The following is a 25,540-nucleotide window of genomic DNA, read 5'->3' as shown; positions in this document are numbered from 1 at the left end:
GATCGTTGCCGTCGCGGATTTTGCGGCGACGCGGCGGGTAGAGAGGGGCGGCTCGCCGGTGGAAGGATACGAGTTCAAATCCTGATTGGCAGCGTTGAGTCGGCCCATCATCCCCTCCCTCCATTGTCCATAAAATGGGTACCACATTGTGGCGAAGTTAACTAGTTGTATGAGCATATTTGCAACTTTTGTCGCACCGTAAGTAAGGGAACCGTGCTAATCGGAGGCCCTCTGGATGGACATGCCCCCACCATAGAAATGTGGAATTTCCACCACTGGCTCGGTGCTGTCAACGGGATATGAGTACCGTCTTAATGCTCATTTAGAGCAGATTATTATTTTGACTTTCGATTCTCTCTGTGTGCTAATGCGAGAGTGAAGTTAATCCACTTAATTCTATGTGACGGTGCATCCATAATGCGTTTGCGATTAGCGTTAAGCATCTTAGCTGCGGGATTTGGGATTAATTCTGCTCTTGAGTTTGGCCCTCGTTAATATTCTCACAAAAAAATCGTAAATCTGAGTTTCTTTTATCCGGGAAAGCCTCGCCGACTTTCGGGATTCTTTGTCGGCAAGGGCCCGGCCACGTTGGGATGTTCGGCATGTTTTGCTTCTCGCTGGAGGATTGCCGAGAAAAGCCCACGGATCGATACAAAATGGGCAGTCGAGGGGACATCACCGCGGCCTTGCCGTGGCGGTCCGCACACCGGACTTTTGATCCCCTGGTTCGCCGCTGCGGCTGTTCACCCAGCGGGTATCAATTGGGTTCGCCATCGGTTGGGCGTCGGTCGTGGTGGAGGTCAAGTGCGGGTGCGCCCGCCACTTCCGAGACGTATGGCCGGCGTGGAAGAGTAGGCCAAATACCCTCGACGGGAGGCTCTCTGGAGCTCCGTCTGCTGGAGGAACATGGCGACGGAGGTGATGCGAGCCGGCAATTGCAAGGTTGACACTCAAAGGTCCAACTCCCGACCACCTTGCAGCCGGTGCGATTGGGAATTTAACAAACCCGTGTGATCCAGCAACCCCGGTTTCCAAAGCGATGCACTGAAAACACGGCACACTGCTCAGCATTGGGTGCTGCGTGGCGCTGCTGCTGCTGCTGCTGCCACTCGCCAACTTTCACCTGTACGGGGGTTGAGTGTTACCTCCCCTCGCACGCGTGAGCTTTCTCCCGGGTACTCCGGTAAACTCCCACACGTGTAAACGTGTTGGCCAATACACCCCAATATATATATGTGTAGGACCACAGAGCTGGGGCGATCTTTGGCTGCCTTGCCGTTCTCCCCGCGGCAAAGTGCGCCGCGTTACGAACTCGACGGCGATTTGCGATGCCGTTTGCGTGAATAGCGCTTTGGCGTTCGAAAACGTTCGCTCGCCGGTTCCTCCTGTGTCGTGTGCCCGCGTGCGTGCGTGTGTGCGTGCGTGTGTGTGTGTGCGCGTGTGTGTGTGCGTGTGTGCGTGTGTGTGTGTGTGCGTGCGCGTGTGTGTGCGCGTGTGCGTGTGTGTGTGTGCGCGTGTGTGTGTGCGCGTGTGTGTGCGCGTGCGTGTGTGCGTGCGTGTGTGTGTGTGTGCGTGTGTGCGTGCGCGTGTGTGTGTGCGTGAGTGTGTGCGTGTGCGTGCGTGTGCGCGTGTGTGTGCGTGTGTGACCAAAGGTGATGGCCAGGTGGACAACAGCCTCCTCAACAATGGCGACATGGAGCAGGCCAACTCCTACTACGACAAGAACATGGCCCTCTTCGAGGTGAGCGTCCCCCTCTTTCAGGGTGGGCACCAGCGTGGGCACTACGTGGGCACCCATGTAGGCGCTCCCCGCCCCCCCCCCCCCCCCCCCCCGATGAATCCTGCCGGTGTAGTAGCCATGACAATCTGCGCCCTCCGCTTCTCAGCGTACGTTCAAGATTTCCTGATGTCGTTGTGCGCAAGAGTCGGCCATCGTGTGCCAGGGTCGAGGTCCAAGAATATAATCGATAGTGGCCGTACACGGCAGCAATCGCCGCCGCCCGCCCCGGGCAACGGACCCCTGCCCCCAGGCTCCCTCCCGCACACGAGACTCTCTCCCCCCGGCCTCTTGGGTTCCCCCTCCTGGTGGAACGAACTCTCCGCGTGTGCGCGGTGCTGCGGAGCGCAGGAGGAGATGGACACGAGGCCCATGGTGTCGTCGCTCCTCAACCGCCTGGCGAACTACACGAACCTGCCGCAGGGCGCTCGCGAGCACGAGGAGGCCGAGAACATGGACAAGCGCAAGGCCATCAAGGTGAGGCCGCACTCGGGCCGGTGGTCCACGCACTGCCGGATGAGGGCCCCCCCCTAGGCCCGCCCCCCCCAACCAAACCCCCTCCCCCCATTTCCACCTGTCCCCCACCACCATGCCACGCAAGTAATTGCAAGGCTGCTCCTTTAACTTTATATGTCACTCTTCCGTCGCTATAACTACCGTGGTTCCTGTGAGCTTCAGCACAACACCCTCACACACACACCCACTCATTCACCCACCCACACACTCACCCACCCACACACTCACCCAATCACCCACCCACACACTCACCCACCCACACATTCACCCACACATTCACCCACTCATTCACCCACTCACACACTCACTCACTAGCCCACCTACTCACCCACTCACCCCACTGCAGGTCACAACACCCTCACCCACTCATCCACCCACCCACATACTCACCCACTGATCCACCCACCCACACCCTCGCCCACTCATCCACCCACCCACACACTCACTCACTCACCTATTCACCCACTCACCCACTCAACCCACTGCAGGTTACAACACCCTCACCCACTCTATCACCCACCCACACACCCACTCACCCCACTGCTGGTCACAACACACTCATTCACTCACTCAACCACCCACACACTCACTCACTCACTAACCCACCTACTCACCCACTCACACACTCCATGTCACAACACACTCATCCACTCGCTCACCCACCCACACACTCACCCACTCACCACACTGCACGTCAAAACAGTTTTCTTTCCGCATCTTCCCTCGCACTGCTCCGCTTTATAATTCCTTCCAATCGTCTCTTAACCTTGGTTAAATATAAAAAAAAAACACTTTAGAGATACAACTATGGGACGGAGGCATCGTCTATTCTTTTTTTTTGCACAACCAAGCTTCATCATGACGACGCGGTGCTCCGTCCGTTTGCCCGCTGGTGCACCCCCCGTGCCCAGCGGGCTGAACCCCGCTGAGCTCGCGGCGAACCCGACGAGATGGGGCGCGTGGCGTGTGCCTGGCGGTCGTCTCGGCCGCGGTCGGACTCGCTTCGTAGACGCGAGGCCAGGAGCCGTGTGTGAGTGCTCCCCTCAACCTCCCATCCGCCCCCCCCCCATGCCTTGACACGCCACCCCCCCTGCCCCTTCTTCTCCTTTCCTTTCCCCACAGTCCCCCAAGATGGGCACCTTCATGGGCGTCTACCTGCCGTGCCTGCAGAACATCTTCGGCGTGATCCTCTTCCTGCGCCTCACCTGGGTCGTGGGCACCGCCGGCGTCTTTGAGGCCTTCGCCATCGTCCTGCTGTGCTGCTGCTGCGTGAGCACCGCCACCACCGCCGCCTCCGCCCCTAGCGCCGCCGCCACTAGCGCCGCCACTAGCGCCGCCACTAGCGCCGCTGCCGCCGCAGCCACTGCCGCCACTCTCAATAATTTCCAGATTTTATTTTTCTGCTGTACATTTCCACACGATAAGCCGCTTTGTTGTTGAGCTGTCGTCGTTCGTGGCCGGGTCGTTTCTGAGAAAAGAAGTGAATGCCGCGGTGGGCTTTACCTGGTAAGATAAAAATATAGTATTTTTATTTGTATATTTTAAAGCGATTTGTTTACCTTTCCGATACTTTTCACTCCTATCGTGTTTGTTGTATTGTTTGTTGTTGTTACGTTCCGACCCCTACTGGACATCTGAGCTTCATAGCTCATTGGATTCCTCCAGTATAACTAAAGATGCTGATTCTGAATAACGATGGGCGAAAAAACAAACGAGACCTCGTGCATGCGCGTGGATTCTCTTAACCGCTGTTCACCAGCGGTTACGTATGTACGCGAAACTTCTCTCGCAGCGCGTAGCCAACCGCGTCAATCGGAGGTGCGGATTGGGCGTTGCTCCTGGTCGTGTGCCGAGTGCGTTCGAACTCGTGGCCCGGCTAAGCTGTAGGTCCAGCGCTCTGACCGTGAGCGGTGAGCCGACGGCAATGACTCGGATCCTCTGCCCCCCCCGCAGACGATGCTCACGGCCATCTCCATGAGCGCCATCGCGACCAACGGAGTCGTGCCAGGTAAGCGCGCGCCCCCGGCGCTTCTCTCTCTCGCCCTCCTTCTCGCTCCCAACGCTCCCTGATATATCCGGGCCTGGCTGTCTCTGGGGCAAGAGGGGATGATTTTTGGATTCAACAGATTTTTTTGTCACAAACGTGTTTGGTAGGTTTGCGGATAATATTTTTCACGCGTCGGTGCGCGTTGGCAAAAGCGGGCGTCTGCGCCACCGATTTGCCGTGTGACGTAAAAAAAAGTCATCAATAAATATTATATATATATATTTCTGGGGGGGTGGGGGGGGAAACGCCGAGACGCATGGGCGACGTCGTCGTTTCGCTCGTCCTCGGCGGGGGTCGTTCGATTTTCGTCTCCCGGTTGAGAACCGATGGAGGCCGACTGACCGCCGCTCGCCCCGCAGCCGGCGGCTCGTACTACATGATCTCGCGAGCTCTGGGCCCTGAGTTTGGAGGCGCCGTGGGCCTCTGCTTCTACCTGGGCACCACCTTCGCCGCCGCCATGTACATCCTGGGCGCCGTCGAGATCCTGCTGGTGAGGTGGACGCGCTCCCCCCCCCCCGCCCCCCAACCCCCCCCTCAGCCCTACCCCAGCACCACCGCGAGTCATCCGAGTTGCGGTTTCTATCGCGCGCGCGCGCGCCGGTTTAGCCACCGGCTTGCTCCCCGTAGCCCCGCGTGCCCAACGCCCAACGGCGACCCCCGTAGCCCCATAGCCCCGTAGCCCCGTAGCCCCGTAGCCCCCGTAGCCCCCGTAGCCCCGTAGCCCCCGTAGCCCCGTAGCTCCCGTAGCCCCCGTAGCCCCGTAGCCCCGTAGCCCCGTAGCCCCGTAGCCCCCGTAGCCCCCGTAGCCCCCGTAGCCCCCGTAGCCCCCGTAGCCCCCGTAGCTCCCGTAGCCCCGTAGCCCCGTAGCCCCGTAGCCCCCGTAGCTCCCGTAGCCCGTAGCCCCGTAGCCCCCGTAGCCCCGTAGCCCCCGTAGCTCCCGTAGCCCCCGTAGCCCCCGTAGCCCCCGTAGCCCCGTAGCCCCCGTAGCCCCGTAGCCCCGTAGCCCCGTAGCCCCGTAGCCCCGTAGCCCCCGTAGCCCCGTAGCCCCCGTAGCCCCGTAGCCCCCGTAGCCCCGTAGCCCCGTAGCCCCCGTAGCCCCGTAGCCCCGTAGCCCCCGTAGCCCCCGTAGCCCCGTAGCCCCCGTAGCCCCCGTAGCCCCCGTAGCCCCGTAGCCCCGTAGCCCCGTAGCCCCCGTAGCCCCCGTAGCCCCCGTAGCCCCCGTAGCCCCGTAGCCCCCGTAGCCCCCGTAGCCCCGTAGCCCCCGTAGCCCCCGTAGCCCCGTAGCCCCCGTAGCCCCGTAGCCCCGTAGCCCCGTAGCCCCGTAGCCCCGTAGCCCCCGTAGCCCCCGTAGCCCCGTAGCCCCCGTAGCCCCGTAGCCCCGTAGCCCCGTAGCCCCGCGTGCCCAACGTGCCTGCAAAGGAAACCGATTCGCTTCGCCGGCGCTCCACCGTTCGCGTTCACAACGACGCGACGTCGTGATGCACGTTGTGCACGTACATACGTACCTTTGTTGAACGTCTTTCGCACCGTACGTAGCTAACCATACTCATCCGAGGTACGGGGGAAGGACAACAGACTAAACACTAAAAGCAGTTCTACAGAAATTAGTTTGTCAATTTAGATGATCATTTAAAAGTGCATAGCTCTGGTGGCTTCCTGATATCGGAAGGAAGAGCGTTCCAGACGGCCGCAGAATCGCATCTGAGAGCGCGATGATGCGGTGGCCGTCTTTGTTCGATGGCTAGCAGCCAAAAGCCGCTGCTGCGAGGATGAGCGGAGTTCGCGTGATGATGGTTTATGCTCCTTGACGAGATGAGCAAGGTGTTGTGGTTCATTTGTAGCAAAAGCACTTTGTGTGTAATGAGTGCGACCTTGTAATGTATTCGTTCAGCAACCAGAAGCCATTGCAGCTCGGTGAATGTTACGTATGTATTTATATTAAACTAAACTATTGTTGTTTTTTGTAAGGTAAGGCCCACTGAGCTATGCAGATTTTTTTCAGAAGCTACCTGGCCACAAATGATAGCTGAACGAAGTGGCTCATCACGTGGCAATTTATAGCAGCCAAATACTCTAAACACACGTTTCTAAATGTGGAGGGAAAGACTGGAGGATGCAAATAAAATCGACACAAACATGCAAACTTCAAATATACAGGTGTCAGGGTTGGGATGGAACCCACGACCTCCTGTATACCGGGTGAGGTAGTTAACATCTCGCGTCTCGCCACCGTGGCACCCAGGGCTTGCCCTGTACGTAGCCAACCTTGCTGGTCGGAGGTGTGGGGGAAGGACATCTTCACGATTCCCAGCATGCATTGCATCTGACGACGCGACATCGCTAATGGCAACGCGGTAAACAATTTGGCTGGGGGGGGAGGTGGAAATGACGGTAAAAAGAGAGTGAGCAAGTCAGCTGTTGGAAGCGGTGAGCCGTGTTAGACTCGTGGAAAGCTGCAGCCCACGGGCCAGGCGTAGTTACTCTGCACCCCACCCTTCCCCCTCCACCACCGCCCTCGCCCCGACCCACAGTCGTACATCGCCCCGGCGGCGGCGATCTTCAGGGGCGGCTCGCCGGCGGACATGCTGAACAACATGCGCGTGTACGGCACGTGCTTCCTCACCCTCATGGCGATCGTCGTCTTCGTGGGGGTCAAGTACGTCAACAAGTTCGCCATGGTGTTCCTCGCCTGCGTCATCATCTCCATCTTCTCCATCTACGCCGGCGTCATCAAGTCGGCCTTCGCGCCGCCAGACTTCCCGTGAGTGTCGGTCGCGAGCTGTCGACGACGACGGCGACGGTTCGCCCGTAGTAGCAGTCGGCGCCACCGAGCGTGACGGGGCTGGGCGCGACTGGCAGGCGTGACGCGGCTTTGTGTGGCCGGGTCCGCCAGCTAGACCCTGAGGGTGCTCTCCGGCCTTGGCCGAACAGCAACGGTCACCCGCGCATTCGTACCGATTGTCACATCTGCCGCTCGCTCCCTCCACCCCCTCCCTCTACCCTCACCCCCCCCCCCCCCCACCACGCTCGCAGGGTGTGCATGCTGGGCAACCGCGCGCTGTCGCAGCGCACGTTCCAAACGTGCGCCAAGACGGTGGAGGGCCCCAACGGCACGGAGACCACCGACCTGTGGGCGCTGTTCTGCGACTCGCCGCTGCTCAACGCCACGTGCGACAAGTTCTTCGAGGTCAACAACGTCTCCGAGATCGCCGGCATTCCCGGCGCGGCCAGCGGCATCATCAAAGGTGCCGCGGCGGCGATGGCGGCGGCGGCGGCGGCGGCGGTGTGGGAGGATATATTTGCGGTGCCGGAGCCGCGCGACTCGCGTTCGCTCAGTATAGCTGGCGCGCTTTGCTGTCGTTGCAGAAAACCTGTACCACAGGTACCAGCAGAAGGGGGAACTGCTGGAGAAGAAGTCTGAGCACGACGCGGTGGAGACGTTGCCGCCGGGCGACAACCACCCCTACATCTCCTCCGACATCGCCACCTCCTTCATGTTGCTCGTCGGCATCTTCTTCCCGTCCGTCACCGGTGAGCAGGAGTGGGTGGGGGTCGGGGTCCGGGGTAGGGTTCGGGGTCTGAGTGGGGGTCGGCGGTGGGTGTTGTCTGCAGGTGAAGGTATCCTTAGGGGGCAGGTGAAGTGATGTTTCGGGAAGGGCTGGGACTTGTTGTTTAACAAAGCCAGGAGAGCGCGTGGTGACGACGGGCGGAGCGTGTGGTGGGCCGACCGGCAGTGGGCTCGCCCATCGCCCCATTCTGCCACCCGTCGTCTCTCTCGCTTCTGGATATTAATTGTCAAAAAAACGAACAGACGATTTAATGAATCAAAGTAACGAATGTAATGAATGTCCAACGAAGAGACGGGTGCAAGGTCGGCGCTCAATGGGCGTGTGTGGGACTAACGCGCCCACGGGCGCGGGTTGACAGGACGGGGGCAGGCCTTCATCCAGCAGTGGATAGATCGTAGCCGAGGATCCTGATGATGATGATGATGACATTTTATTGCTTTTGATCAAAATTTTTTGTCTTGTTTTTTTTCAGGCATCATGGCCGGCTCCAACCGATCGGGCGATTTAAAAGACGGCCAGAAATCCATTCCCGTGGGGACCATCTGTGCCATTGCGACCACCTCCTTCGTGTGTATCCTTGCCCAGCGCGCAGCCATAGCCACGTGCACTTTGTGTGTACACGCGCGTGTGCGTAAGCGTGTGTAAGCGCGTGTGCGTAAGTGCGTGTGTGTGCGTAAGCGCGTGTGTGTGTAGGCGCGTGTGGAGAGCGGTGGCATAGCGGTAAGCGCGCTGCACTACGAACCCGGCGAGCCGAGTTCGATTCCCGCTCGCGACCAACAACGGTGGCGATTAATTTGAACCGGTCCTGGGCCTGCCCTAGGTCGACTCGGCCTCAATGAGTACCTGGATCGGTATGTAAACATCGCCGCTAGGGAGACAAAGGCGGTCGGGCGTGGTGCGAGCCACCCCACCCACCCCCTCGTGTGCCGTGCCGACCTTCAAAGGTGCTCGCTAACAGCACTTGCCCCTACAGTTTTGAGGCTATGCGAGGCTTCTTTGTTTTTCCACTTCCGAACCCGAGCCGTGCCTCCGTCGCACGCAACGTACGAGTTGAGTCGGACCGTGTGATGAAAGCGATGAACCCTGACCCCTGGCCCTGCTTGGCCCAGAGGTCGGATTCCGATATCTCGTGAGGCCAGAGTTTTTTTTGTGGTTTGCATCTGGCTCTGCTCAGGAAATAGTGGGAAATGACAGGGGTGCATTTGTCAGTCAACCCATAACACCTGGGTCTGTCCCGTGACCTCCTGCCCAGTGAGCCTCCCACGCTTAATGTGGCTCGACGTGCACCTTAGCCTGGCGCGAGCAACCGTGGCCATGTTCACGGCAACTTGGTGGCGAAGGGCGGCCGTCGTGAATAATCAACACTCGCGACAAGTGAGACACAGAGGTGGCGCCGTGGGTAGTGCAGGAGGTGCAATCGGCTGGTCTCGCTGCCCCCCCCCCCCACCTTCCCATGAGGCCATAACACCTGGGACTCTTCAGTCATCGTTGCCGTCCGTCACGTCATCGCCGAGCATCGCCATCAGTGTCGTTATCGCCATCAATCGTCGCCGTCTTTCGTCGGCGATCATCGAACGTTGTCATTCATCATCAATCCCCGCCTACGCCAATCGTCGTCACCATCGATCTTCCTCATCCTCATCAATGACTGACATCCTTGTAGGATCGGTAAAACGCGAGCAACGCCCTGTCCTGGTGCTGCCGCCCGTGACGGCGATGTTTGTGTGCGGGTCCGTGTGCTCCCGCTGTCGCTTGTTCCTTGACGCGCCGGATCGTCAAGACCTCACGTGCGTCGTGCTGTTCGGGGCCTGTGTGGAGGGCCTGGTGCTCCGCGACAAGTGAGTGCCGAGCGGTTCGTGGTGGTGGTGGTGATGATGGTGGTGATGGTGGTGTGGGGAGCGGTAGTGTGGCGGTTAGCACACTTCGCTACGAAACCGATTCCCGCTCGTGGTCAACATCGGTGAGGAATAGTTGAACCGGTGCTGGGCCACCCCTAGGTCAGCTCGGCCTCAAATGAAAACCTGGTGCGGTGTGTAAACATCGCCACTGGGGGAGACAAAGGCGGCCGAGGGGGTGGGTGGGCAACACGACGCTCGTGTGCCGTGCCCGCCTTCATAGGTGCTCGCTAACAGCACTTTCCCCAACAGTCTGTTTAGGCTATACGGGGGGGATCTTTGGTATTTTTGGTAATGTGGCGGTCGGGGTGATGATGATAGTGGCAGTAGCGGTGGTGAGCGGTGGTGATGATTGTGGTGGCAGTGGCCATGTTAGTGACGATGTGCGTGCGTGCGTGGGTGTGGCGCAGGTTTGGCGCGGCGGTGCGCGGGAACCTGGTGGTGGGCACGCTCTCGTGGCCCTCGCCGTGGGTCATCGTCATCGGCTCCTTCTTCTCCACGTGCGGCGCCGGCCTCCAGAGCCTGACGGGCGCGCCGCGCCTCCTGCAGGCCATCGCCAAGGACAACATCATCCCCTTCCTGCGGGTACGCGCTGGCGTCCCGTCGGTCATGACGCGCACCCTGAGCGACGACCCCTAGCGACCATTAGCGACCCCTAGCGGATCCCTACGGATGGCGCGCGCCAGCTCGCGACGGTGATGGCGCCCCGCCTGGTAGGTCATCGCCAACGACAAAACGGGGGCGGTGACGCGGCCCCAGCGGCGGCTCGTTCGTGGTTCGAATCCATCGGCCGCCCTGGTTAACGCTGCGGTGCGTACGAACCGTAACAATACTACCCCGACTACGGCACGCCGTTCCGCTCCGCGGCGGACGTGAAAGATCCCCCGATGTCGTTCGCAAGAGGAAGAAGGCCGTTGCGTGCCGGCACAGAGCGATCATCGTCCCCGTATCGGGAGAAGAATGCCCACGATGCGGGCCAGGTGATGAGTCGGTCACCTTGTGCCCACAGGGACAGCTGCTGCTGGGGGTGCCCTTTTTTAATGTGTTGAGATGGGACGTGAGATGTAAAGTGTGCACCCGGGACGCCCCGGCGCAGAGGAGGGCAGCATATCTGTCGGAAAAACAAACAAGAATCGGAATCTTTATTTATCTCGGAGAAACCTGATGGGCTCCGAAGCTCTCTTCCACAGACGCCCAGTGACTTACCGCAACCCCCACCTCTCCGTCGCACACACCGCGTGACCTGCGCTGCCACCCCCCCCCCCCCCCCACAGGTGTTTGGCCACGGCAAGGCGAACGGCGAGCCCACGTGGGCGCTGCTGCTCACGGCCGGGATCGCCGAGCTCGGCATCCTCATCGCGTCGCTCGACATGGTGGCACCCATCCTGTCCATGTGAGCATCACCGCCGCCGCCACCCCCACCCACGATCACGATGATGACGATGATGACTATGATGATGATGACGATGACGTGATTCGCAACAAAAGCGATGTCCTGCTCAAGTGAGCGTTGAGGCGTTGGTGCTCATCGACAGCCCTGAGCCAGTGGTGGAAATTCCACATTGGTGTGGCCGGGGGGGGGGCAGGTGGGGGAGGCGTGGCGGGGGGTGCGGGGGGGCGAATGTATCCGTGGAATTTAGGCGTCGTTGAATTCAAAGTGGTGCTCGTTACTTTCGTTGGTCGTGGTAATCAACAAAACTTTGATGGGCCGTGTCAACCTCCCAACGGGGACCTGAAGTCGCATCCTTATGGTGATGAACCGCTGGCTCTACCGTCAATGGCGGTGATGGTGACGGTAACGGTGACAATGATTGTGACGGTGACATGACAGTTACGATGATGGTGATAGTGACAATTACGGCGACGGTCACTGTGATGGTCGCGGTGACGGTCACTGTGACGACGGCCGTGACGCGTGACGTTGTGCCACGGTGTCATGATGACGGCGCAGTGACGGCTCCTCCGTGTGCACCCCCCAGGTTCTTCCTCATGTGCTACATGTTCGTGAACCTCGCCTGCGCCCTGCAGACGCTGCTGCGAACGCCCAACTGGCGCCCGCGCTTCAAGTTCTACCACTGGTGAGTAGCGACCGCACCGCCCTCGCCACACGCCGGCCGCCACACCGAGCTCACGACACTCGTCACCACGCTCGCCACCACACCCTCGCCACACCGCCCTCGCCAACCTTTCCACCACGCTCGCCACCACACCCTCGCCACACCGCCCTCGCCAACCTTTCCACCACGCTCGCCACCACACCCTCGCCACACCGCGCTCACCAACATTTCCACCACGCTTACCACTACACCCTCGCCACACCGCCCTCACCAACCTTTCCACCACGCTCGCCACCACACCCTCGCCACACCGCGCTCGCCAACCTTTCCACCACGCTCACCATGCACTCGCCACACCGCCCTCACCAACCTTTCCACCACGCTCACCATGCACTCGCCACACCGCCCTCACCAACCTTTCCACCACGCTCGCCACCACACCCTCGCCACACTGCGCTCGCCAACCTTTCCACCACGCTCACCATGCACTCGCCACACCGCCCTCACCAACCTTTCCACCACGCTCACCATGCACTCGCCACACCGCCCTCACCAACCTTTCCACCACGCTCACCACCACACCCTCGCCACACCGCGCTCACCAACCTTTCCACCACGCTTACCACCACACCCTCGCCACACCGCCCTCACCAACCTTTCCACCACGCTCACCACCACACCCTCGCTACACCGCCCTCGCCAACCTTTCCACCACGCTCACCACCACACCCTCGCTACACCGCCCTCGCCAACCTTTCCACCACACTCGCCACTCCGCGTTCTCCCCACTCGCCACATTCACCACAATCGCCGCCATCACCGCGCTCGGGACAAAGGCGGCCGGGCGTGGCGCCGGCCACTCCCGACAACGTTTTCTCGTCAGCTCGCACGTCAGCACAGTGGTCGGCCCTGTGTCTGTTCGTCGTTTAGCGTAATTGCAACTGCGCCGTGATCGGTCATCACCGAGCCGACTCTGGGGAATTATTACGCAACACCGATTTGGGTTCGTCCAATGTGTTTCGAATTCCCGTTCGACGCGGTTGCTTTTTGCTCCGATTTCTCTCTTTAGTTTTTTTTGCCTTTGCCATTTTGGTGACGTGGGGCACCTCGCAAATGAGGCTCCATCCTGGCCTCTCTCGAGTTCTCCCCCAGCCCTTAATAGAACAAAATCAACTTGAAGCCCCCCCCCCCCCCCCGCACTTGCCCCGACTGTCTACGTAGGCTACACGGGGGATGTCTTTACACTCGTGCATGTGTGCGTCCCTGCGTGCGCGCGTGCAGGACGCTGTCTTTCCTGGGCATGAGCATTTGCCTGGCGCTCATGTTCATCTCGTCGTGGTACTACGCCATCGTCGCCATGCTCATCGCCGTGATGATCTACAAGTACATCGAGTACCGCGGGTGAGCGCGGCCGGAGAGACTTGGGTCTCTGTGTGAGTCTACGGGTCTCTGTGTGAGTCTACGGGTCTCTGTGTGAGTTTGTGTGTCTCTGTGTGGGTCTACGGGTCTCTGTGTGAGTCTATGGGTCTCTGTGTGAGTCTACGGGTCTCTGTGTGAGTTTGTGTGTCTCTGTGTGGGTCTACGGGTCTCTGTGTGAGTCTATGGGTCTCTGTGTGAGTTTGTGTGTCTCTGTGTGGGTCTACGGGTCTCTGTGTGAGTCTATGGGTCTCTGTGTGAGTCTACGGGTCTCTGTGTGAGTTTGTGTCTCTGTGTGAGTCTACGGGTCTCTGTGTGGGTCTACGGGTCTCTGTGTGGGTCTACGGGTCTCTGTGTGGGTCTGCGGGTCTCTGTGTGGGTCTACGGGTCTCTGTGTGGGTCTACGGGTCTCTGTGTGAGTCTACGGGTCTCTGTGTGAGTCTACGGGTCTCTGTGTGAGTCTATGGGTCTCTCTGTGGGTCTACGGGTCTCTGTGTGATTCTACGGGTCTCTGTGTGGGTCTACGGGTCTCTGTGTGAGTCTACGGGTCTCTGTGTGGGTCTATGGGTCTCTGTGTGAGTCTACGGGTCTCTGTGTGAGTCTATGAGTCTCTGTGTGTGTCTATGGGTATCTGTGTGAGTCTATGGGTCTCTGTGTGAGTCTATGAGTCTCTGTGTGTGTCTATGGGTCTCTGTGTGAGTCTATGGGTCTCTGTGTGAGTCTGAGTCTCTGTGTGTGTCTACGGGTCTCTGTGTGAGTCTACGGGTCTCTGTGTGAGTCTACGGGTCTCTGTGTGAGTCTACGGGTCTCTGTGTGAGTCTACGGGTCTCTGTGTGAGTCTACGGGTCTCTGTGTGAGTCTACGGGTCTATGTGTGTCTACGGGTCTCTGTGTGGGTCTACGGGTCTCTGTGTGGGTCTACGGGTCTCTGTGTGAGTCTACGGGTCTCTGTGTGAGTCTACGGGTCTCTGTGTGAGTCTATGGGTCTCTGTGTGAGTCTATGGGTCTCTGTGTGAGTCTACGGGTCTCTGTGTGGGTCTACGGGTCTTTATATAGTGCCAGGCGTTGCCGTGTGAGCCCATGCACCCGCACGGGGTGTCCGTGTTTCACCCCAGTGGCCTCTGTCGCATCCACCGTGCTCCCCCTGCCCTCGCGAGTTCTCCCTTTCCGTCCTTGTGGTGGTTTCCTGCTCTGACCCTCTTGACGCTTGTGCGCGTGTGTGCGCGTGTGTGCGTGTCTCCATGTGTCTGTGTGCCTCTCTGTCTGTCTGTGTCTTCACCTTGTCGTCCGGCAGGGCGGAGAAGGAGTGGGGGGACGGGATCCGGGGGCTGTCGCTGAGCGCCGCGCGCTTCGCTCTGCTGCGCCTCGAGGAGGGGCCCCCACACACCAAGAACTGGAGGTGGCGCAGCGCCTCACCCAGCCCCTCACCCAGCACCTCACCCAGCGCCTCACCCAGCGTCTCACCCAGCGACTCACCCAGCGCCTCACCCAGCACCTCACCCAGCACCTCACCCAGCGCCTCACCCAGCCCCTCACCCAGCACCTCAATAAGCGCCTCACCCAGCACCTCACCCAGCGCCTCACCCAGCGCCTCACCCAGCCCCTCACCCAGCCCCTCACCCAGCGCCTCACCCAGCGCCTCACCCAGCGCCTCACCCAGCGCCTCACCCAGCGCCTCACCCAGCGCCTCACCCAGCGCCTCACCCAGCCCCTCACCCAGCCCCTCACCCAGCGCCTCACCCAGCGCCTCACCCAGCCCCTCACCCAGCCCCTCACCCAGCGCCTCACCCAGCACCTCACCCAGCACCTCACCCAGCACCTCACCCAGCACCTCACCCAGCACCTCACCCAGCACCTCACCCAGCACCTCACCCAGCGCCTCACCCAGCGCCTCACCCAGCCCCTCACCCAGCCCCTCACCCAGCGCCTCACCCAGCGCCTCACCCAGCACCTCACCCAGCACCTCACCCAGCGCCTTACCCAGCCTCTCACCCAGCCCCTCACCCAGCCCCTCACCCAGCGCCTCACCCAGCGCCTCACCCAGCGCCTCACCCAGCACCTCACCCAGCGCCTCACCCAGCAGCACCTCACCCAGCACCTCACCCAGCGCCGCCACCGTCGCCCGACACCATCGTCTCCACCATCGTCACCACCATCGTCACCGTCGCCATCATCACCGTCGCCATCATCACCGTCGCCACCATCACCATCGTCGCCGTCGTCATCGCCGCCATCGTCGCCATCGCCACCACCGTCGTCGCCGTCAACGTCATCTTCAACGTCGCCATGACCGAGTGCGGAATCGGAATCTTTATTCGTCCTGGAGAAATCCGATGAGCTATGAAGCTCTTTCTCACAGATGTCCAGTGGGGGCGGGCGAGTGCGCTGCCGCCGGCTCCGGCCGTGTGTCCCGGGTCCACCGGCCGGGCCCGACGCCCGCTGAGCTTGCGCCCGTGCCCCCGCAGGCCCCAGCTGCTGGTGCTGCTCAAGCTGGACGAGGACCTGAACGTGAAGAACCCGCGCCTGCTCACCTTCGCCTCGCAGCTCAAGGCCGGCAAGGGCCTCACCATCGTGGGCTCCGTCATCGAGGGCAGCGTCCTCGAGACGTGCGGCGAGGGGCAGACCGCCGAGCACGTGAGGGCACCCTCGCCACCCTTCCCACCACTCGCCACCCTCGCCACCACTCGCCACCCTCGCCACCACTCTCCACCCTCGCCACCGCTCGCCACCGCTCGCCACCGCTCGTCGTCCTTGCCAACATCGCCACCCTCGCCACCCTCGCCACCCTCCCCACCGTCAACACCCTCGCCACCCTCGCCACCCTCCCCACCACTCGCCACCCTCCCCACCCTCCCCACCCTCCCCACCACTCGCCACTACTCGCCACCCTCCCCACCACTCGCCATTCTCGCCATTCTCGCCACCACTCGCCACCACTCCCCACCCTCCCCACCACTCGCCACCCTCCCCACCACTCGCCACCACTCGCCACCACTCTCCACCCTCGCCACCACTCCCCACCACTCTCCACCCTCGCCACCACTCGCCACCGCTCGCCACCGCTCGCCACCACTCGCCACCACTCGCCACCCTCGCCACCACTCCCCACCACTCTCCACCCTCGCCACCACTCTCCACCCTCGCCACCGCTCGCCACCGCTCGCCACCGCTCGTCGTCCTTGCCAACATCGCCACCCTCGCCACCCTCGCCACCCTCCCCACCGTCAACACCCTCGCCACCCTCGCCACCCTCCCCACCACTCGCCACCCTCCCCACCCTCCCCACCCTCACCACCACTCGCCATTCTCGCCACCACTCGCCACCACTCCCCACCCTCCCCACCACTCGCCACCCTCCCCACCACTCGCCACCACTCGCCACCACTCTCCACCCTCGCCACCACTCCCCACCACTCTCCACCCTCGCCACCACTCGCCACCACTCGCCACCACTCGCCACCCTCGCCACCACTCCCCACCACTCTCCACCCTCGCCACCACTCTCCACCCTCGCCACCGCTCGCCACCGCTCGTCGTCCTTGCCAACATCGCCACCCTCGCCACCCTCGCCACCCTCCCCACCGTCAACACCCTCGCCACCCTCGCCACCCTCCCCACCACTCGCCACCCTCCCCACCCTCCCCACCACTCGCCACTACTCGCCACCCTCCCCACCACTCGCCATTCTCGCCACCACTCGCCACCACTCGCCACCCTCCCCACCACTCGCCACCACTCCCCACCCTCCCCACCACTCGCCACCCTCCCCACCACTCGCCACCCTCCCCACCACTCAGCACCCTCCCCACCACTCGCCACCCTCCCCACCGCTCGCCACCACTCCCCACCCTCCCCACCACTCGCCACCCTCCCCACAACTCCCCACCCTCGCCACCCTCTCCATCCTCCCCACCACTCGCCACCCTCCCCACCACTCGCCACTACTCGCCACCCTCCCCACCACTCGCCACCCTCCCCACCACTCCCCACCACTCGCCACCCTCCCCACCACTCGCCACCACTCGCCACCCTCCCCACCACTCGCCACCCTCCCCACCACTCGCCACTACTCGCCACCCTCCCCACCACTCGCCACCCTCCCCACCACTCCCCACCACTCGCCACCCTCCCCACCACTCCCCACCCTCGCCACCCTCCCCATCCTCCCCACCATTCGCCACCCTCGCCACCGCTCAGCCACCACTCGCCACCACTCCCCACCCTCCCCACCACTCGCCACCCTCCCCACCACTCGCCACTACTCGCCACCCTCCCCACCACTCGCCACCCTCCCCACCACTCCCCACCACTCGCCACCCTCCCCACCACTCGCCACCCTCCCCACCACTCCCCACCCTCGCCACCCTCCCCATCTTCCCCACCACTCGCCACCCTCTCCATCCTCTCCATCCTCCCCACTACTCGCCACCCTCCCCACCACTCGCCACCCTCCCCATCCTCCCCACCACTCGCCACCCTCCCCACCACTCGCCACTACTCGCCACCCTCCCCACCACTCGCCACCCTCCCCATCCTCCCCACCATTCGCCACCCTCCCCACCACTCGCCACCCTCCCCACCACTCCCCACCACTCGCCACCCTCCCCACCACTCGCCACCCTCCCCACCACTCCCCACCCTCGCCACCCTCCCCATCCTCCCCACCACTCGCCACCCTCTCCATCCTCTCCATCCTCCCCACTACTCGCCACCCTCCCCACCACTCGCCACCCTCCCCATCCTCCCCACCACTCGCCACCCTCGCCACCGCTCAGCCACCACTCGCCACCACTCCCCACCCTCCCCACCACTCACCACCCTCCCCACCACTCGCCACTACTCGCCACCCTCCCCACCACTCGCCACCCTCCCCACCCTCCCCACCACTCAGCACCCTCCCCATCACTCGCCACCCTCCCCACCGCTCGCCACCACTCCCCACCCTCCCCACCACTCGCCACCCTCCCCACCACTCCCCACCCTCGCCACCCTCCCCATCCTCCCCACCACTCGCCACCCTCTCCATCCTCTCCATCCTCCCCACCACTCGCCACCCTCCCCACCACTCGCCACTACTCGCCACCCTCCCCACCACTCGCCACCCTCCCCATCCTCCCCACCACTCGCCACCCTCTCCATCCTCCCCACCACTCGCCACCCTCTCCATCCTCTCCATCCTCCCCACCACTCGCCACCCTCCCCACCACTCGCCACTACTCGCCACCCTCCCCACCACTCGCCACCCTCCCCATCCTCCCCACCACTCGCCACCCTCGCCACCGCTCAGCCACCACTCGCCACCACTCCCCAACCTCCCCACCACTCGCCACCCTCCCCACCACTCCCCACCTTCCCCACCACTCCCCACAACTCGCCACCCTCCCCACCGCTCGCCACCCTCACCACCGCTCAGCCACCGCTCGCCACCACTCTTCCTCCTCCTCCTATCTCCATACTCTTCCTCTCAATCCTCTTCCTCCCTCTGTCCTCCGCCCTCTTCGTCTCGTCTTCATTTTTGTCCTCTTCCTCCTCCCACCTCGTCCTATGCTCCCTCCCTCCCGTGGAAACCGCGTACGGCCAAAACATACGATCGGTAAAACCGTGTTCGGCGAGGATTTCCCGTCACCGTCACCGTTATCTTCCTCGTCATCGTTAGCGCCGTATTTGCGCCGAGCGTGCGTCGTTCGACGGGCGACGGCCACGACGCTCCGCCCTAGACGGCAAGACGGCCGCGCGCTTTTAGTTCCCTTGAGCCGGTGGTCTGCGTAAGGCCGAGGGGGCGGCCCCGTCGCGCACGCGCTGCCGCGTGCCTCGTCCGACGACTCGGCGGGTGCGCCGTTGCTGCCGCTCCGCAGACGATCAAGCGGATGATGGACATCGAGAAGGTGAAGGGCTTCTGCCAGGTGGTGGTCTCCTCCAAGGTGCGCGACGGCATCTGCCACCTGGTGCAGTCGAGCGGCCTGGGCGGCCTGCGGCCCAACGCCGTCGTCATGGGGTGGCCCTTCGGCTGGCGGCAGAACGAGGACTCGCGCACGTGGAAGACCTTCATCGGTACGCGCGCACGTGTGTGTGTGTGTGTGTGTGCGCGTGTGTGCGCGTGTGTGCGCGTGTGTGCGTCGGTTTAACACGTAGGCTTTCGCAACCAATATCATCCGTAATACAGGTCGTGTTTTTGGTTAGATCGCGTAAATATAAATGTTTCGTTAAACCGTTGTGTCCGCGCAGAAACGGTGCGCATCACCACGGCGGCCCATCACGCGCTGCTCGTGGCCAAGAACATCGCGCTCTTCCCCGGCAACCAGGAGCGCTTCGCCGACGGCAGCATCGACATCTGGTGGATCGTGCACGACGGAGGCATGCTCATGCTGCTGCCCTTCCTGCTGCGGCACCACAAGGTGCGGCGGTGGCGACAGTGGTGGTGGTGGGCGGCGGTGGTGGTGGTGGCGGTGGTGTTGGCGTTTGTGGCGGTGGCGACGGTGGTGGTGGTGGGCGGCGGTGGTGGTGGCGTTTGTGGCGGTGGCGACGGTGGTGGTGGTGGGCGGCGGTGGTGGTGGTGGCGGTGGTGTTGGCGTTTGTGGCTGTGGCGACGGTGGTGGTGGTGGGCGGCGGTGGTGGTGGGCGGCGGTGGTGGTGGTGGCGGTGGTGTTGGCGTTTGTGGCGGTGGCGACGGTGGTGGTGGTGGGCGGCGGTGGTGGTGGTGGCGGTGGTGTTGGCGTTTGTGGCTGTGGCGACGGTGGTGGTGGTGGGCGGCGGTGGTGGTGGAGTTTGTGGCGGTGGCGGTGGTGGCGGTGGTGTTTTCTGATTTGTTGAGGAATGGGACCGCTAATTATCCGTCTGAGTAATCGATTGCCGAAGCGATCGCCTGTCCCCTGCTCCCACTGCAGCCGGGTGGTCCACACCCAAGCAATCGGTTACATGCGACCGTGAAATGGCTTGCGTGTGGACGTCTCTGCAACTGGTTGCTCACAGTGGAGAGAGGCACGGTTGATGGCTCGGGTGGTGGTCCCGGTTGTGGGATGCGGTCACACCGGGGCGCTGTATAAATCTACACACGGCTTATCGCAGTCACTGTTGTAGCAGTAGTAGTAGTAATGATTCGTAATACATCTTCTGGGGTTCGGCATAATGCAGTGAGCAAATCTGTGTCATTAGGAACCCTCCTCCAGGCAACGCAGCCACGCGTATACTCATAGTGTACTCAGGGTGTACTAATCTTTACTTAGCGTGTACTAAGCGTGTACTAATCATGTACTAATCGTGCACTAATCGTGCACTAATCCTATACCAAGCGTGTACTAAGCGTGCACTAATCGTGTACTAATCATGCACTAATCGTGCACTAATCGTGCACTAATCGTGCACTAATCGTGCACTAATCGTGCACTAATCCTGTACCAAGCGTGTACTAAGCGTGTACTAATCCTGTACTAAGCGTGTACTAAGCGTGTACTTATCGCGCGCGCGGCGGTGTCATTTCAGTGTGGAGGGTTGCTGTGTCCGTACGTATGTTGAACTTGCTTCGACACCGTGCGTAGCTAATGAGAGGTACGGGGGAAGGATGGCGCTCAACTGGCGTGGCACAACCCCTAGCGATCGACGCCGAGAATGGCTGCGAGTCGCGTCGTGTCTACCCTGCCCCCCGTCCCCCCCCCTCCCCCAGCCCCACCTCACCACCCTCTCTCCCCGCCCCTCGTGCGCGCCGCAGGTGTGGAAGAAGTGCCGCATGAGAATCTTCACGGTGGCGCAGCTGGAGGACAACAGCATCCAGATGAAGAAGGACCTGGCCACCTTCCTCTACCACCTGCGCTTCGACGCCGAGATCGAGGTCGTCGAGCTGGTGAGAGCCCAGCCCGGGCCTCGCGCGCCGCGCGCCGCTCGCCGCCAACCCCTCAACGCGATCGTTTCGCCGCCTGCTCCGCGGAATTGAGCTGGGGGTGGTAGGGGGCGTGGGGGGGGGGGGGGGTAGGTGGAGGTCCTGGAAAAAGCTGACAACCCACGGGTGGTGGTGGTGGTGGTGGTGCGGTCGCCCCCTCCATTGTCCCGCGTCTGCAGTCGACCCTTTAGCGGGGGGCCGCGTTGCCTCCCTCAGGTGAAACGAAATCTCGGGGGGCAGAGGGGGCAGCAGCAGCCGCCACCCACCCCCGCTCGGCCCGCCTACGGGGGAGCGGTATTCGCTGCGCGACAGCCGAACCAATTGTTTTTGTTCATTTCTCGGAGCAGGAGTTTATCCAAACTGAGCGGAGAAACCAGTTGCAACGTTGGCGGGTTTTTGTTGTTGTTGTTGCTGCGTCTATTTGGTCGCGAGGTTGAGAGACCGTCGGCTCGCCTGGGTCTCCGTCGAGGGGAGAGAGCTTCTCATCTCGGTGTCTTAACCGATTTAAAGCAGCCGACCGAGTCGCTACACTCGAAGCCGGTGCAGTCGGCCGTGGCTTGGGCGGCTGAATCCTGGATTCGAACGCAGGATCTCGGCTGGTGTCGGCTGACCTCCGAGCCTTTTTTTAATCTCTTGAAAAAATTGTGAATAAAACCAAAAAAAGAAAAGTTACTGACGCGCTGGGCTCGTGGCGCGCAGAACGACAGTGACATCTCGGCCTACACCTACGAGCGGACCCTGATGATGGAGCAGAGGACACAGATGCTGCACCAGATGAGGCTGTCAAAGTCTGAGAGGCAGCGAGAGGTGAGCAGACCTCGCCGCCATTCACTCATTCATCCGTTCACTCATTCATCCGTTCACTCTTCCATCCATTCATTCTTCCATCCATTCACTCTTCCATCCGTTCACTCTTCCATCCGTTCACTCTTCCATCCGTTCACTCTTCCATCCGTTCACTCTTCCATCCGTTCACTCTTGCATCCGTTCACTCTTGCATCCGTTCACTCTTGCATCCGTTCACTCTTCCATCCATTCACTCTTCCATCCATTCATTCTTCCATCCATCCATTCACTCATTCATCAATTTACTCTTGCATCCATTCACTCTTCCATCCGTTCACTTTTCCATCCATTCACTCTTCCATCCATTCACTCTTCCATCCATTCACTCTTGCAACCATTCACTCTTCCATCCATTCACTCTTGCAACCATTCACTCTTGCATTCATTCACTCTTGCAACCATTCACTCTTGCAACCATTCACTCTTCCATCCATACATTCCTCCATTCACAGTCATTCTCTCTGCCACTCTCAAACACTTACACGCTCACACACTAAAGACACTCCCTCTCAACCTCACACACGCAGGCACGTGTGTCTGTGCGTGCTGCTCGGGCCCATCCGCCCTCTCGCTCGCACGTTCTCACACTCGCTCATTCACCTGCTCTCCCTCGCCCACGTGCGCACGCACGGTCCTGCGCCTCTCCTAGGTCGACTCGGCCGTAAATGAGTCCCTGGTGCAGTGTGTAAACATCGCCACTGGGGTCGACAAAGGCCGCTGGGTGTGGTGCTGGCCACCCACCCCACCCTCTCGTGCGCCGTGCCAGCCTTCAAAAGGCGTCGCTCGCTCACAGCACTTGCCCCAACGGTCTGGTCGGGCTACACGGGGGGCGGGATCTTTATCTTTGCCTTAAAACTCAACTTTTTTTTTTATATATTACCAGGTAAGTCTCACCGAGCTACGTAGCTATTTTTTCGAAGCGACCTGACCACAGATGATAGCTCAACGAAGTGGCTTATCGTGTGGAAATGTATAGCAGCCAAATACTCGCGCGATGTTGATTCTAAATGTGGAGGGAAAAACCGGAGGACCCGGAGAAAAATCCACGCGACCACTGGGAGAGGGACACCGCAAACTCAAAAATATACAGCAGGTGTCAGGGGTCGGGATCGAACCCACGACCTCCTGTACACCAGGCGAGGGAGTTAACATACTCTTAGGTTTTTTTCGATAAAGTCACGTAGGTAAAAAATAAAATAAATAATAGAAATAAAATAAATCACGACGTTTTGGAGGCAACACAAGTCTCCGTCATCAGGTGGGACCGTCACAGCTAAATTTACTGTATCAAGTGAGAAAAATCCAAGAGACAAGATCTTAAATACAAGTTAAGGGGGGAGGGGGGGGAGGGGCTTGTCTGAATGTGGCAGCCAGGGGAATGGCCTTGATGGTCCTCGGGATCGCGGCTAAAAGAGAACAATGGTGCTTATTATCAGCTAACACCGGCCACAACCATGAGCCGATGTGCACCATGTTCTCTTTTAGCCCCGCTCCCGAGGAGCATCATCATGGCTGCCACATTCAGACAAGCCCCCCCTCCCCCCCCTTAACTTGTATTTAAGAGCTTGTCTCTTGGATTTTGCCTCACTTAATACAGTAAATTCAGCTGTGACAGTCCCACCTGATGACGGAGACTTGTGTTGCCTCCGAAACGTCGTGATTTATTATTTTATTTCTATTATTATTTCTATTATTTATTTTATTTGTTACCTACGTGACTTTACCGAAAAAACCCTAAGAGTATGAATCCTTGCAGTCACGAAAGCTTCAAATCTAGAGGGAGTTAACGTCTCGCCGCCGCTCAGGCCCAGATGGTGAAGGACCGCCACCTGCTGGCGCGCTCGGAGAGCATCGTGTCGGAGGACGAGGAGTCGGAGGCGGCGACGGACGTGGTGCCGAGCCCCGAGCGCGTCCACATGACCTGGACCAAGGAGCGCTACGAGCGAGCTCACCGGCACGCCGCGGCCGCCGCGGCCGCCACGGCGCAGCAGGCGCGCGCCCAGGACGGAGCCGCCGCCGGCGTGGGGACGCCCGACGGCTTCCGCGACCTCCTCAACATCAAACCGTGAGCACCGCCACGGCGCGCCGCGCGGGGGCCAGTGCACCGCCGTGCACCGCACCGCCTTGCACCGCAATGCACTATACCGCACCGGTGCACTGCCTTCTACTGCACCGCAGCATTGCACCGCATTGCATAGCACCGGTGCACCGCATTGCACCGCACCGCATCGCACTGGACCACTGCACCACATCACACTGCACCGCACCACCGCATGGCACCAGAGCACCGTGTCGCACTGCACCGCACCGCTGTACAGGCGACTCCCGCACCGACGACCTAATTGGTCCCTGGACGAGGGGTCGCAAGTCGAGCCGTCGCAAGTGGAAACCCGTCACATGCCAATAAAGTAGCAAAATTGACGACGAAAATAAATGTCAATAACCCTAACGAACATGTATTGTAACTTAACATAACTTGTGCAAACAATGATTGAGTAAAAACAAAAACTTAACATAAAAACATTCCTTAAGTATTTCTCTGCACGTGCATCACATTTCGTCTTCTCGGACAGCGGTAGCGAAAGGCGAAAACATTTTTAAATTCGAAGAAAATTAACCAAAAAGTGGTTTTGCGAAAGAGACGCTGCTGCGTTCGCTCTCACCGCAGCCGCAGACTGTTGGACTGCACTGTACACACGCAGACGGCGCCAAGTCTGCGCTTGACATGCGCAGATTCGTCACGTCGGTAGCAGTCGATCGTAGATACGAGTTTTGGTCATTTCCGTGGGGATGTGATTTACTTTAGGAAAGGTCGTAAAAGTGGGGGGTCACCTGTACCACACTGCCTTGCACCGCAGCACTGGACCGCATTGCACCGCATTGCACCGCGGCGCACCGGACTGCAGCGCCACGATACCACACCTCGTCTTACTCACACGCCACACCCACCACTGCGCTGGGGTGTGGCTGCGGTCGCCAAAGATCAAACCTCGCACTACACCGGCTCACCCGCTCTCCGAGTCTTCGCCGGAAAACCATAAACAAAGAAATATCGCCGCTCGACTCGGCACCATGCAGACGCAGAAGACGACGAGGGACGACCCCCGACTTTCCGTCGTTGAACTTTAACCTCTCTCCCTCTCCCCCAACCGCCCCCCTGTCCGCAGGACGCAGTCGAACGTGCGGCGCATGCACACGGCGGTGAAGCTCAACGAGGTGATCGTGAGCCGCTCGCACGACGCTCGCCTCGTGCTGCTCAACATGCCCGGCCCGCCCAAGAACCCCGACGGGGATGAGAATTGTATCCTTGCGACGTTTCGCGCGGCCGAGCTGGTCGCCTCGATGCGGCCGCCGGCAGGGTTCACCGGCTGGGTTCACCGGCAGGGTTCACCGGCTGGGTTCACCGGCAGGGTTCATCGGCTGGGTTCACCGGCAGGGTTCATCGGCTGGGTTCACCGGCAGGGTTCATCGGCTGGGTTCACCGGCAGGGTTCACCGGCTGGGTTCACCGGCAGGGTTCACCGGCAGGGTTCACCGGCTGGGTTC

At 60.9% G+C, this 25,540-nt stretch overlaps 1 protein-coding gene across 3 annotated transcripts in view; it reads left to right on the top strand.

Annotated features, from left to right (window-relative positions):
• The window catches only part of LOC144949669 (solute carrier family 12 member 6-like), a 112,320-nt gene that overhangs the window by 80,414 nt on the left and 6,366 nt on the right, over positions 1-25,540 (top strand). For all 3 annotated transcript variants that reach the window (XM_078879665.1, XM_078879663.1, XM_078879664.1), the window contains exons 3-24: positions 1,653-1,741; positions 2,129-2,254; positions 3,416-3,562; positions 4,247-4,301; positions 4,700-4,830; positions 6,872-7,101; positions 7,374-7,585; positions 7,707-7,871; positions 8,382-8,480; positions 9,690-9,747; positions 10,215-10,389; positions 11,079-11,197; positions 11,784-11,882; positions 13,143-13,262; positions 14,571-14,675; positions 15,742-15,910; positions 19,132-19,327; positions 19,502-19,671; positions 20,982-21,113; positions 21,849-21,956; positions 23,801-24,060; positions 25,163-25,296. In XM_078879665.1, coding sequence (XP_078735791.1) covers positions 1,694-1,741; positions 2,129-2,254; positions 3,416-3,562; positions 4,247-4,301; positions 4,700-4,830; positions 6,872-7,101; positions 7,374-7,585; positions 7,707-7,871; positions 8,382-8,480; positions 9,690-9,747; positions 10,215-10,389; positions 11,079-11,197; positions 11,784-11,882; positions 13,143-13,262; positions 14,571-14,675; positions 15,742-15,910; positions 19,132-19,327; positions 19,502-19,671; positions 20,982-21,113; positions 21,849-21,956; positions 23,801-24,060; positions 25,163-25,296 — 3,058 coding nt within the window. In that variant the 5' untranslated portion in view covers positions 1,653-1,693. The remainder of the gene's footprint in view (positions 1-1,652; positions 1,742-2,128; positions 2,255-3,415; positions 3,563-4,246; positions 4,302-4,699; positions 4,831-6,871; positions 7,102-7,373; positions 7,586-7,706; positions 7,872-8,381; positions 8,481-9,689; positions 9,748-10,214; positions 10,390-11,078; positions 11,198-11,783; positions 11,883-13,142; positions 13,263-14,570; positions 14,676-15,741; positions 15,911-19,131; positions 19,328-19,501; positions 19,672-20,981; positions 21,114-21,848; positions 21,957-23,800; positions 24,061-25,162; positions 25,297-25,540) is intronic.

The sequence above is a fragment of the Lampetra fluviatilis genome, chromosome 54, assembly GCF_964198595.1.
Source record: "Lampetra fluviatilis chromosome 54, kcLamFluv1.1, whole genome shotgun sequence".
NCBI lineage: Eukaryota > Metazoa > Chordata > Hyperoartia > Petromyzontiformes > Petromyzontidae > Lampetra > Lampetra fluviatilis.
This window is presented reverse-complemented; position numbering and strand designations above follow the sequence as displayed.